Here is a 13,664-nt window from a genome sequence, read left to right as displayed (position 1 = left end):
TGACGAGGTCGGCCTCGCCCAGCGTCGGCGAGGTCAAGCCTCGCTAGCGGCCTGCGGGGCCTACCTCGCTGTTGCAGGGCGAGGCCGACCTCGTGAGCGGCCAGCTGGCCGACCTCGCCGTTGCAGGGCGATGTCTCGGCCCCGCCGGCGAGCCCTCGCCAGCGTCGACGTGGTCGAGCCTCGCTAGCGGCCGGCGGGGCCGACCTCGCCGGCTTCCGCCTCTCGCCGATCGCCGGTCCGGCGATCGGCCAGAGGTTGAAGACGAAGAATATTAAGGAAAAAAATAAAAGAAAAAGAAATTAATAAAAAATTCGAAATAATAAAAATAATATTAAAAAATTAATTCGAGTAAAATTTTCACAAATATATCAGTTCGGGGTTTTTTACTGTCAAAAAAATAATTCGACGTAAATTTATCATAAATATACTAATTTAGAATTTTTTATGATCAAAAAAATAATTTAAGGTAAAATTATTACAACTGTATCTGCGTTTTCATGGTATTATCCCTATATTTAATTCCTCGCTGTTGCGGATGCCGCACGCGAAGCCCTCTCTACTGTCCCCAACTTGATAAATTAACCGCCTCGACGCCGATCCCAGCTAGCTGCAATGGCCGACGCAAACTCCGTTCCTACCGCGGCGGCCGAGAGCAAGCCTCCGGCGACCGAGAGCAAGCCGCCGGCGACCGAGAGCAAGCCTCCGGCAACCGAGACGAGGCGGTCGTGGGGCGACGAGGTGGACGACGAGGCGGAGGAGGAGCAGAGTGCGGCGGCCACGACATCGACGGCCACGACATCGGCGGATAAAGCGGGAGCGGATCTGGATGTCGCCTCCCTGACCATCGACGAGAGCAAGAAGATCAACAAGTTCCTCGACGAACCCGAGGATTCCAACATCAGAGCGGTGATCTGTCCATCCTGCGCTAGGGTTTCCTAGGAGCTAGAAAAAATCCAAACTCGTTTTGCTGTCTCGTTAGGTTTCCATGCGCTCTGAATCGATCTTAATCGGTGCAGGTTACATCTGGCGATACACCATATACATCAGCAAGTAGTTTCGAGGATTTGAATCTGTCGCCGGAGCTCCTGAAGGGTTTATACGTTGATATGAAATTTCAGAAGCCCAGTAAAATCCAGGCTATCAGCCTGCCTATGATTTTGACCCCTCCGTACAAAGATCTCATTGCTCAGGCACATAATGGATCCGGCAAGACCACTTGTTTTGTGCTTGGAATGTTGAGCCGAGTTGATCCAAACTTGGAAGCTCCTCAAGCTCTCTGTATTTGCCCCACGCGAGAACTGGCAATTCAGGTTATATTGATGGGATTACCACATTTTCTGACTGGCTCTGCATATGAACTCTTAACAAATTTGACGGATCCGTCGTGAGAAAGATATTGACTATTTTTTCAGTCATTTGACCGATCTCTCTGACAAGACGTTTCTTTTACTGGCCTTTAAGAATCCGGATGATATTTTCAGTGCGTTCTATATGACTAGCATAGCAAATAGAATTTGAGGTTTCAGCCGACTTTCTGATCGCATTTTGTCAGTTCAATGAAGTTATGTATCTTTTGTATGTACTGACACAAGTTGTGATCAATTCTTGTAGAACATGGAAGTCTTGCAGAAAATGGGAAAGTACACAGGAATACTTGCAGAGGCTGCAGTGCCTGTGTCGATGGATAGCACTAACTATATGCCGATTACCAAACGGGCACCTGTTACTGCACAAATTGTGATAGGCACCCCTGGAACAATCAAGAGATGGATGTCATCAAAGAAACTGGGTGCAAGTTACATAAAGATTCTTGTATTTGATGAGGCCGATCATATGTTGGCAGAGGTAGTCAGCCTCCAAAACTAGCTTGTTGCGTTGTAGTTGGCTTCTTTTCCTTTTTATTCTTGTCTCTGGTAGCTATTCTCGCTCCCTTGGTAGCTATTCTGCTCATTTCATTTGGAGTCTACTGAACTAGTGGAGTTCCGGCGGAGTAATTGATGTATTTGTGCCCTAATGGTATTGGCCTGCATTTCTGTCATTCCTCGTTGCTGATAAATGAACAGAATTTTGTTCTCTTCTATCAGCATTAGCTGAGCGGCATAATGTTCTTTCTTTTTCCCCCCTAGTTTCTTTTCTTTTGTGTGTGTCAACCCAAGCGTGGGGGTGGTGGTTGTGAAAGCAAGCGTTGGGAAACTAATCAGCTTGTCCCACCCCCAGCATGCGACATACGAAATCTCAAATAGAATGAAGAGAGGAGACGGCATGGCCAAACTAGGTTGGACAGAATGTATTCTATTACCAGTGCCATCTTGTGTCCTCTTCGTTTCTTGTAGGATAGAAAATCTTCTTAGGCTAATTTTATTTTTCATGCACATTTTTGTTCTCTTATTCAAAGATTACGTTGAGCTTGATCCTGTGGTAATAACATGATGCCTTGTCTTATACTCTCTTCTAAAGCATTACGATTCCTGTACTGGAAATCTTTAATTTCACAATCCCGCATTAGATTCTTATTTCAGATCCATATTTTCCCCACAAGATTTAGTGGAAAATTTTATTCTGTGGAAAACGTCTTTTTTTATTTTATTTTCCCTGTATAGTTTTTCTTTCTGGTTTGTTGGTTTGTGATCCTGTTTTAAGCTATCATGCTCTTTCAATTTATCATTGGCTCAAAGTTCTATCCATCAGCTGCTAATCAATAAAGTCATGGCGATTCTTGTGCTAATATCATCCAATGGTTTCTTATACCTTCCGATGTAGTTTTAGCTGTAAATTTTATGAACTTATCATTTAATAGTCATGTTAGTGTTCCTCTTTTACTGGAGATCAGGTTTATATTTAATCTGTGGTTGAATGCAGGATGGGTTTAGGGATGACTCTTTGAGGATAATGAAGGACGTCGAAAGGGCCAATGCCAGCTTCCAGGTATATTCCTGAGTTTAATTTGTAAAATCATTCATAGACTTTATCTAGGGGTGGTATTCCTGGAAGTTAGTTGCTAATATCATATGAAGGTGAAGTCACATATACATTTGGACGATCAGTTTGATTTTGAAGTACAAGTGTGAAATAATAGTTCCCCAAGGTTTATCAAGTTTTTCAAATTGTAGTTAGAAGCATATGAAAACATGCATCAATGAGGAAATCTTTTGGCAGTTTCTGTTGTCTTAGTCTCTAATGCATGTCCTTTGGGGCAACTGGGACGAAATAGATGGAAGGAAGAGCCAATGCATTATATCTGACCGTACGGCAGAGCTAATTCTCTCAGTGCTCAGTCTCAGACAGACTCGGTTATTCGTTTCTTTTTCCATTCTTGGTTTTTACTCTCTACCATTATGAATCCATGTGGGCTCTAATTTTACTCTCTCTCCCTCCCTCTCTCTCCATCCCCCTAAGCAAGAACAAAAAATCTATTCTTTTGAAGATTCTATTTCCTGGTGAAGTTTTTCGGTATTAAGAACATGATGAGGCTGTTAATTAATATGTTATATCCTTTCACCAAATGACTTGAAATGGAATTGCTTTTTGATAATTTAAAAAAGGGAGGATAGATATAATAGTTTTGGTAAGACTAGTGTGCAAGACACTTTTCACTGGCTTGCTTTATAATGTCCGCTACTAGACTATGAAATAAATATGGGAACTTAAAAGACCTCTCCAAACTAGGTAAGGAAAAGCTATCATGTCTGTTTTAGTAATAATGCTACCATCCCATTTCTGATTATTCAAGCTTCAACCAGATTGTCCTCTCCTTCGATTTGAATAGGTCCCACTTCTTGTCTTCATTTCCTTTCTTCGCCAAGCTGTAAGCCTGTAATGTCAAATTCCTTTACCATTCACTTGATTTTCTCCATAGTTATAGTGTTATTTGTAATTTTACCTTATCGGATGGTAATACGTTACTTGACTATCCATTACATACCTTGCTAAGTATGACTTGTCTACATAAAGGATAAGGATTCAAGGATCAGGTTGTTCGATACTGGTATAAAGGGCACAACATAATGCTTTAGAAGAGATGAAGGATTTCTTACAAACTTTTCTACTATCATTACAAATACAAAGCCGTGTTTTTTCCTTCATCTGTTTTCTTTTTATTGTTCTCCTATATTGTTTCGCTTGTTTTTTTGTTTTGGGGGGGGGGGGGGGGGGGTAAGTTAATTAATTTATAGACAAAACACAACTACAGTGAAGCGAAGCATTATTTGACTAGAACCATTACCTTCTCTTTTTCTTGTTCTGATTGATGTTTATTAGTTGTAAAGTTGTGATACCCATGCGAGTTAGGCTCTGAGAGTAGAAGAAAGGAGGGGATGGAGAAAGGTGGGTCGTCATGATACAAGGTCACATTAGTAGTCGGTTATAATAATATATAACTTCTAAAGTTATACTTCTCTAGCAATGTTTGTTGGATGCTATTTCTTGTGATCACTACTGTTACAGTGTCTTGTTTCTGTTAAAGGAATGAACTTCATGAGTTGTCTAAATGAGTTAACATGGGTGCATTTTCTAATCAACTATTAGTGCGTGAAATTTAATAGATCTGCTTCCTTGTGTTCCTAGCAATGTGAAAATATTAATGATCTTGTTTTATGTATACAAGGATTGTAAGATTATATCCAAAAATCTGTCTGAGGAGTAGAAAGGAGTTACTTTGCTTTTTTGGGCATTATCTTTTAGTTATATTTGGACATAGTCAAGAGAATAACTGAGCTAAACAGAGAAACATAAGTCGGAGCTGAGAAAATAAAAAGTTTCATGTTTTCTAATGGTGTGGGGCTTGCTTTTCGTTGGGACAGGTGATACAGAGAAAATTGTTGAAGGAGTTGATGCGCTTTTGCATATACAATTTTCTTTTCTTTTTGTTTTTTTAGAAATCGCATCAACCTGTCCTCTGTTTTTGGTTTTCTAGACACCTGCTAATGTCAGGAAAATGCGCTACTACCTCATTTTGTACTCTGTTGCACTCATTTTGAGCTCTACATTGTAAAACACGCATTATTCATTTTTCTCAGTCTTGGTTCTTTGAAGAATAAATTAGGGGTGTCAAAAAAGCTCGAACTGCCCAACTCGAACTAAATAGATTGGGTCTTTTCAGGCCGGGTCTCTTTCTGGTTTGGGTGATATGTATAGAATCGGGTAACGTAAACCGTTTGGTTCGCGAAACACATTAAAATACCCTACAGTCTCTCGGTTCCAGATCGTGAAGCTCTCTACTTTTGCTTCCAAATCCATCTAATCCAATATGCTGACAGAGAAAGACCATCAACTTCAAGAATGGCTAAGTTTTGTTTCCTTTGCTAGATTGATCCTCAGAAAGTACCATGGTGAGCTTGAAATTGTGCTTTTCTTCTTCATAATTGGGCAAGTATGCTCAGATGGCATCGCCTGATTGTGTCCTGGAGTTGTGGGTCACCTGGGGAAAAAGAAAACACCTGAACTTGAACCGTGTTTCTGTTCAGGTCACAGCAAACACACATCCCTTATGTTTAGCGTCAGGTCTGGTATCGTGGAAACCCGACCTGACCTGCTGACACCCCTAGAGTAAATGTTACTTTCTATTTTATGTACATGTTCCTCGTTTTGATGTATGAATTAGTTTGTGTCTTCTGTAACACTTTGACCAAACTTAGATGAGCTCCTCAATGTATTTCATGCATTTCTACTTTGCTTAGTCTTGGTTATTTGAAAGAATAAATACTTCCATCTCCAAGCGATGTCGATTTTTGTGCACAACAAACTCCCTACCTGTGCTGCAATGTAGCTGCTTAATCACAATAAATTGCACATCATGTTAAAACACTTATTCAGGATGAGTGCGTGACTGTAAACTCGCGGCTATCATATGATGCAGTGTTATTCTCCTAGCAAATTTTAATTTTGATTGGACAATTGTTTTACTATGTATGTTAATGACAAACACATAATAGAATTGGATTGGGGAGAAAAAAAACTTGTTTATATGTGGGCTGACCTCTCTGAGTCTGACATATTGAAGATTTACCGGATTTGTGATGCAACCTAGTTCATTATGTCTAGTACTCTAGTTCATAATGTTTCAATGTTATGCAGAATTGGCTTAGAAAGTAGTATGGGAAGGAATAATTTTCTCTTGAATTGCCATGCTTTTCTTCTTTTCTTTTTCTCATTCTGGTTATATTGATTACTCAAAGGTTGGTTATTTTGTTCCAGGTCCTTTTGTTTTCTGCCACATTCGATGACAAGGTGAAGAATTTTGTAACAAGAATAGTGAAAGATTACAATCAGCTTTTCGTGAAGAAAGAAGAACTATCCTTAGAGTCAGTAAAGCAGTACAAGGTGCATTGCCCTGATGAACCTTCCAAGGTTTTAGTGATCAGAGATAGAATTTTTGAATTAGGAGAGAATCTGGGACAGACAATAATATTTGTTCGCACCAGACATAGTGCAAAAAATTTGCATGAGACACTTGTTAGTTTTGGCTATGAAGTTACCACTATCCAAGGTGCTCTTAGGCAGGAAGACAGAGACAAGATTGTCAAAGAATTTAGAGATGGTTTGACACAGGTTCTCATATCAACTGACCTTCTGGCTCGAGGCTTTGATCAACAGCAGGTACTGCTTTCATTATACTTTTCCATTATCCGAAGTTCATTGGTCTCATCTTAGCTTAAGGGAATGCTACTTTATCTTTGTTATTTTGTAATATGTAGACATGGTGTGATGACTACCTGTAGGTCAATTTGGTGATCAATTATGATCTTCCTGTAAAGCATAATAATCCGTCGGATCCTGATTGTGAGGTATACTTGCACAGAATTGGAAGGGCAGGGCGTTTTGGGCGCAAAGGTTTGTTTCCTGATTTAAGATTTGCTCCAACTTTTACATGTTTCTTTGGTGGTTGTTTTTCTCATGAAGACTATATGTATAGTATTACGTTGAATAGATTGGTAGGCCTAGTATTTCACATTCTTATGTTGTCTATCCTCTCTAAGCCTAGTTAAGGTTGATTTCCTCTTTTCATAAAATGAGGGTTTAAGAGAAATATTATGATTTTCTTTTCTCGTCCTCATAACATACCATGTAATCCAGATTGCCACGTGGACAGTGTGTCCCTCTAATTTTGACCAAAGAAGAAGTTTCCCTCTGATCAAAACTTGGATCCCCTACTTGTTTTCCAAAACTCAATGCAGTGAAGTTACTCTTTAACTGCATGCTATGAGCTAACTATTTAGCAAGATTCGACCCTTGAATTGGTTTGAAATCCTTTGAAACTTACTCTGTCGTAGCAGCTCTCATTGATAAAGTGCCCATACTTTCCCGCATTGACAAGACAGTTTTCAAGTACAAAAAGAACATACTATCGACTTTGACATGGTAGATGCAGGTTGTAGGTTTTCTTACCTTTCTCACTCATCTTGGAGCCAAACTTGCAAGGATGACTGTGGTATCGACTTCAATGTAACTTTCCTGCTCCTAATAAAGAACAAAATTGACTCAACCTTAGAAAGAGAAAGAAAGAGCAAGTCTCAGGTTCTCTTTGCATATTGACCTTGATGGGGTAATCATCCCCTATCAATATTAAGCTTCTTATGTATCTACTTATTCATTGAGATAACACTTGCCTGAGCCAAGAGTTATTGAAGTGGGCGAGCTTTGTCCAAATCACACAGACAATGTGCTCTATTTCTAAATAATATCTGCTGCATTCTGGACCACTTTATCCATTCTCTGTATTTCTTGAACTGAGATGTTGATATATACAGCGATGATGTTGCAAAGCAGGGTGTTTTTTCCCCTCCAACCACTGGTGTTGGTTGATGATTTCTGTTATTTGTGATATAAGTTGTGGCTGTTGGAAATCGCATTTCCTCATTATGTCTGATGCATGCATACAAATCGTTTGTACTCTGCTTTCTGTGCATGCACTCTGCTCATAAAGAGTGCTTTTGGCATATATTATTGTTGCCTAGTTCGCCATACAAAAGTGTCCTGATGACAAGTAGTGTTGCTTTATCATCAGGAGCTGTGTTCAACTTGCTATGCAGTGAAAGGGACATGGCACTCATGGCTAAGATTGAAAATCATTTTGCCTCTAGAGTTCCTGAGGTGAGTAATTTGACAAATCTTACAATCTTTATCAATCTTTACTTGTTTTATTGATCATTTTGCATTATCATTAAGGGTTATTTGTGGTGTGTTTCACAGAACTAAATTTACTTGTTTAATGGAAATTCTGCTAATCTTTTACTCATCTCTGGGTTTTTAGTTTCAGAAGGAAAATTGGTCGCTGGAAATTGTTATTATGGTCAACTAAAAATGCACAATATATGTGTTCATCTAAAGAAAAGGAAATGGTTTAAAGGAACTCGTTGACACTGTCTGCCACTATCATCAACCACCCTGAGTACCTCGTATTTGCCATGTTCAACCACTGTCACTACCAGTTGATCACCGCCAGCATGGCACTGCTATGACTGTTGCCGACTACCACATATTCGGTTGTCCTGTCCATCATCACCACTGTTACGCTGTCAACTTATGGAAATCAATTGTCAAGATTGCAAAAAATTGTGTTGTGAATTTCTTTAGAAGCAATATCAGGGAAAACCTCTCTCTGACTGCAAAACCAATTTACACGAAGCGAAACAGAACTTGCATATTATTGACTGCTTCTGCTATGTTGTTTTCCTTGCAGGTTACACCATGGAATAGCGAGGAGGCATTTAAGAAGGCACTTCAGGCAGCTGGTTTGCTGTGACAATGATGCTATTTTTGTGTTGTATGAGGATGTAAAGCGAGGTCTATGAGCTGGTGTCGTCAAGGTGTGTCTGCTGTTCTATGAGAAGATGGAGTGTTTGGTCAGCTGCTACTATCATGGCGGGTTTTTAGTTGGGATAATTACTTTGAAGAAGTTGTAGTGGGGATCAATTATTTCCAGTGAATGTGCAGCCATACGAGTCAGATTTTTTGTGTGCATCGGGGCATTTTCCGCAATGGCTCTGTGGAGGCATTGTTTTGAATTGTTTTGAATTTGGAGCTTGAAGCCAAGTGGAGTTTGCTGTGACCTCTATGTAAGGAGTTGGCTAAGTGGATTGCCAATGGTAAAGAAACTATCGATGTTTTAGATATATATAGGCCCAATTCCAAAAAAAACCTTCAACTTTACACTTTGTCCCAAATATACCCTAAACTTTTTTTTGTCTCAAGAAAAACCACCAACTTTTACTAAATCTGTATCTGCCCTCGTTAAAATAACGTTAACGTCGAAAAAAAAAACAAAAAAAAAGTAACAGAGAACCGAAGAATGGCGGCGGTGGCCAAGCCTTCGCGGTGGCCGCCGCCACGGCCCGCCGGGAAGGAGCGGCGGCCCCGCCCGGCCTTCCCGAAGGCCGGCGACCCTCGCCGCCTGTGGCGAGCCATGCCGCCGAGGGCGCACGCCCCCGCCGCGCCCGGCGAGCTGGGCCGGCGAGGGCGCGCGGCCCCCGATCTGGGGCGAGGTCTGGGCGAGGCGCGCGCCGATCCCAGCGAGTGGTCGGCGAGGCGCGACCCTCGCCCCAGATCGGGCCGCGCGCCCCTGCGCGGCTCGCCCGGGCGGCGAGGTCTGGCGGCCCTCGCCTGGGCCTTCTCGAAGGCCGGCGACCTCGGGCGGCGCCAGCGGCGAGCGCTGACGCCCCGTCCGGGCGAGGTCGGGCGGGGCGCGGCCCCGATCTGGGCGGTGGCTGAGGCGCGCAGCCCTCTCGCCCGGTCGAGGTCGCGCGCTCGGCCGACGCCCGGCGGCTCGCCGGCGGGCCGGCGAGGGTCGCCTCGGCCTCGCCGGGCCTTCTCGAAGGCGGCGACCCTCGCCGCCCCGGCGGCCAGCTGGCCGTGGCGCGCGTGCCCCTCGATCCGGGGAGGCGCAACCTCGCCCCGATCGGGCCGCGCGCCGGCCGGCGGCTCGCCCGGGCGGCGAGGTCGCCGGCCTTCGAGAAGGCCCAGCGAGGGCCGCCGCTCCTTCCCGGCGGCTGGCGGCGGCCACCGGCGAAGGCTTGGCCACCGCCGCACTGCCGGTTCTCTGCGTTTTTTTTTTTTTTTTTTTTTTTTTTCTTGACGTTAATTGGACGGATTTTTAACTAGGAGGGCGATTTGGGACTTAGATAAAAGTTGGTGGTTTTTTTTTAGACAAAAAAAAGTTTAGGGTATATTGGGACAAAGTGTAAAAAGTTGAAGGTTTTTTTGAATTGGGCCTATGATTATAAGAGAGATTGTGTGGGACCTCGAACCTCCATGTTACCCAACGAAGCACTGAAAGTGACGGTCATTCGGATGAGTTTCGTATACCGTAATAATGTTGCAAAAGCAATTCTTGTTTTGTTACACTGATTTTCGGGGTGTGGATATAGATGGTGAATATAACTTCAGAAAAGTCAAAGCTTTACCATCAGGAACTTAAAACGTCGATGTGCTGTTGTAAGAAAAAAAATGTTCTTACGCATATGAATTCCCAAAGGCTGATACACCAATCTTGTTGAGAGAGTTAAATCTGCATTTATCCAAAAAGAAAGTATCGTCCGAACAATGGTTCATCTAAATGGATGCGTTAGTTAGTATCGTTGAACGTCGGTTCTTTCTTTATGAAGAATTGAAGACTGATGTCATTTGACTGGGTCATATGGCAGAGGGGTCCCTCAACGCCAATCGTCAGTAGTAATTTAAACATAAAGGAGATGAGAGGAGAATGGTTTTGTTATATGAGAATGGAGTGCACGTTCAAGTAGTAGTGGTCCTCCATGAATTAATCGTTCTGTGGAAAATGGCCCTGTGTCTGCCATCTATATATCTCTCTATGCACACTTCGACGGTTTCATCAGGTCTCTTGCGGAGAGAGAGAGAGAGAGAGAGAGAGAGAGAGAGAGATGGGGATGGCAACGGCGGTGTTGGTGATTATGGCATTGCTTGTGGTGAGGTTGGGAGGCGCCGATTCAGTTTCGGCTTGGGAGGACGGTAAGGTGATTCACGTCGGTGGAAGAGTTCTCTGCCAGGATTGCACCAAGGGCTACGATGAATGGGTTCAGGGTGGACGTCCTATTAAAGGTGTATCTCTCTCTCGATCTCGACATTGAATTAAGCTATTCACGTGTAGCTTGAACTTTTGAGTTTGATAACTAGCTCTACCTTTTTTTGGCTCGAGCTCGAGCTTGACAATACTCAACCCAATAAGCTTGCAAGACAAATTGAGCTTTTATTTTTTTTTAAAAAAAATTCAATAATTGGCTAAATAGACACGAAAATCCGTAAGCTTTACTTAGTATGAACTTATAATATTCAAGGTCGAGCGCGACTTGAGTTTATTTACAAATTGACCGGAATCGAGTCGAGTAGAGCATCTTGATCTTGTAGTCGAGTCGAGCTCAAGCACTTGCACAGGTTAATAGTCGCTCAAGTTTCAAACCCCAAGTATGCTCGAGTCGAGCTTGAGCTTAGCAATGGGGCGGCTCGATGGGGCCGATTACACCCCTAAACACTTTGTTCTCTATCAATTTGCTTCTTTCTTTCCCTCTTGCGGTGGAACCAGCGTATTCAATGTAATTGAAGGCACAAAAGAAGAGAATCACTTACTATAATATCACTCGCACCGTCATCACAAAATCCCCAATGAGATTCAATCACATTTTAATTCAGCGATGTAAAAGGGGGGCAGTAATGTGAATTGCAGGAGCCAAGGTCTCGCTCACTTGCATGGACCAAAGGCACAGAGTGATATTCTATGGAAGCGATGACACCGATGGAGCCGGCCAATTCTACATGATCGTGAACAAGTACATCAACGGAAAGCAACTCAACGAGAAACTGTGCTCCGTGAGGCTCGTGTCGTCTCCGGACCCGACATGCGACGTTGCCACCGACTTTGCCGGCGGATGCCGAGGAGTCGAACTCAGCCGCCCGAGCTCCGTGTACCGCGAAGTCATTAAGTACACTGTTGGACCGCTGTATTACACGTCTCCCATGTGTGAGAAACCTGAAATTGAATGAGAATGGAGTTGCCAAGTAACATCGGGCGAAGAAGTTGCCCATGTTTCTTCCTCCTCGTGTTCCAATGTCTTGTAACATCAGATCAATTGCTACTGCTTCATCTATCTTGATATTCCTGAAAACTGGTGGCGCTTTTTCTTTCTCGTTCATTTTCTCCTTGTACTAGCGATGGAGGAACCAACAAAGACAGAGAGAACACTCGAATCTCGGGTAAATTGTGTCATTTGACAAAATAACACTCATTGTTATTTGACAAAATAATTACCTATGAAATCCTTTTTTTTCTTATAAAATTACACATAAATTCTTAAATGTTTTGCACGAAACGCAATCAAGTTCTAAATAATTTGGAATTTGTGCAAAAGTTCGCCGCTAGCGGCAAGGATATCAGGTGATATGACTTTCGGACCATTTGAGTTTCTGACTACTAATTGAAACTAAAACTCAATTTTTATGCAAAGTCGAGTAAAAATCCAATATAAATTAAAAAAAACCTAAAATTTGATTTCCCATCTCAATTTGAACCAAAAAAAATAAAATCAATCAAAGCTTTTTCGCATATACCGCAATTCGTATGAGCAATAAAAACCATGAGTTTAATTTCTACAAGATAATCACAATCAACAAATTTGAAATACTCATTTCTTCTTGTTGAAACCCTACAGTTTCTAAATTCCAATTCTCATTCAATCACAGAAAAAAAAATGATAGAAAAACTAAATCAAACGTTGAACAATGACATGTGTATAATTGCAAGCAGCTTTAATTGCTTAATTGTAATTTGATTGATTTAAGATGATTTAATTCGCAATTTGACGGTGAGATTTAATGTTTGACTTGAAACTCTATTTCTCCTTAATTTTATATCATTGGCTTATCAAATTATCTATTGAGCCAAAGTCAGTATGGGGCTGTAATTCCGATGATCGGGTGACACCATCTACACACTTAAGACTTGATTGTTCATTTTTTAAAATGTCTACAATCTGATTGCATCTTATAAAATTTTTAGAATTTGTTCATACAGTCAAATGGTTGCTCTAATTTGCCCTTTTCTTCTTAAGAGTGTCAGTCATTGTTTGCGCACTAACTACAATGACAAGTGGGTACGATAAACGTGATAAATAAAAAATGACATGGAAATATGTGAGCAAAGTATTGCACGAATTCAATCCATATATAAAATTGAATTTACAACGTTATATCCTACAAACTTAAGACCTGATTATTCAGATTTTAAAATGTTTACATTTTGATTGCATCTTTTAAAATTTTAAGAGTTTGATTATACTGTCAAATGTTTTGCTATAATTTTCTCTTTTCTTTTTAAGAATGTTATCATTGTTTGCACATTAACTACGACGACAAGTGGGGATAATAAACATGACAAATGAAGAAAGGACATGGAAATATGTGAGCAAGTATTGCACGAATCTAATACGTATATAGAATTGAATTTACAATGTTTTATTCGATCGTAATATTCATTTACGTGTAATTTGGAAATCGCATTATTAGAAAATACTATATTTTCGTTATTTATTTTATAAGACTTTTGTATGTTAAATTCTTGTCAATTCGTGTTACTTTGGATTTGTCATATGTTTGAATTAAAATGTGTAAATTCGTGTCAGAAATTACAAACTTACATTCTCATTAATTTTCAATGATCT

General features: G+C 41.3%; 2 protein-coding genes across 2 annotated transcripts; both read left to right on the top strand.

The window, feature by feature from the left end:
• Positions 1–523: 523 nt before the first annotated feature.
• Positions 524–8,943, top strand: LOC115666356 (DEAD-box ATP-dependent RNA helicase 38). The gene is made up of 8 exons (XM_056314698.1): positions 524–906; positions 1,017–1,310; positions 1,612–1,845; positions 2,860–2,925; positions 6,193–6,594; positions 6,717–6,828; positions 8,003–8,088; positions 8,678–8,943. The coding sequence occupies exons 1-8, from the start codon at positions 613–615 to the stop codon at positions 8,738–8,740; spliced, it is 1,551 nt and encodes a 516-aa protein (XP_056170673.1). The 5' UTR covers positions 524–612; the 3' UTR covers positions 8,741–8,943.
• Positions 8,944–10,629: 1,686 nt separating this feature from the next.
• On the top strand, positions 10,630–12,056 carry LOC115668001 (non-classical arabinogalactan protein 31-like). The gene is made up of 2 exons (XM_030589516.2): positions 10,630–11,052; positions 11,675–12,056. The coding sequence occupies exons 1-2, from the start codon at positions 10,875–10,877 to the stop codon at positions 11,989–11,991; spliced, it is 495 nt and encodes a 164-aa protein (XP_030445376.2). The 5' UTR covers positions 10,630–10,874; the 3' UTR covers positions 11,992–12,056.
• Positions 12,057–13,664: the final 1,608 nt, after the last annotated feature.

The sequence above is a fragment of the Syzygium oleosum genome, unplaced genomic scaffold (assembly GCF_021117445.2).
Source record: "Syzygium oleosum isolate NSW1041296 unplaced genomic scaffold, Sole_v2.1 Sole_v2.09, whole genome shotgun sequence".
In the NCBI taxonomy this organism is placed as follows: Eukaryota; Viridiplantae; Streptophyta; class Magnoliopsida; order Myrtales; family Myrtaceae; genus Syzygium; species Syzygium oleosum.
This window is presented reverse-complemented; position numbering and strand designations above follow the sequence as displayed.

Coding starts and splice junctions, on each gene's coding strand:
- LOC115668001 (XM_030589516.2), top strand. CDS start 10,875: ATGGGGATGGCAACGGCGGTGTTGGTGATTATGGCATTGCTTGTGGTG. Junction 11,053..11,674: donor GGGTGGACGTCCTATTAAAG/GTGTATCTCTCT, acceptor TGTGAATTGCAG/GAGCCAAGGTCTCGCTCACT.
- LOC115666356 (XM_056314698.1), top strand. CDS start 613: ATGGCCGACGCAAACTCCGTTCCTACCGCGGCGGCCGAGAGCAAGCCT. Junction 1,846..2,859: donor CCGATCATATGTTGGCAGAG/GTAGTCAGCCTC, acceptor GGTTGAATGCAG/GATGGGTTTAGGGATGACTC. Junction 6,595..6,716: donor GAGGCTTTGATCAACAGCAG/GTACTGCTTTCA, acceptor GACTACCTGTAG/GTCAATTTGGTGATCAATTA.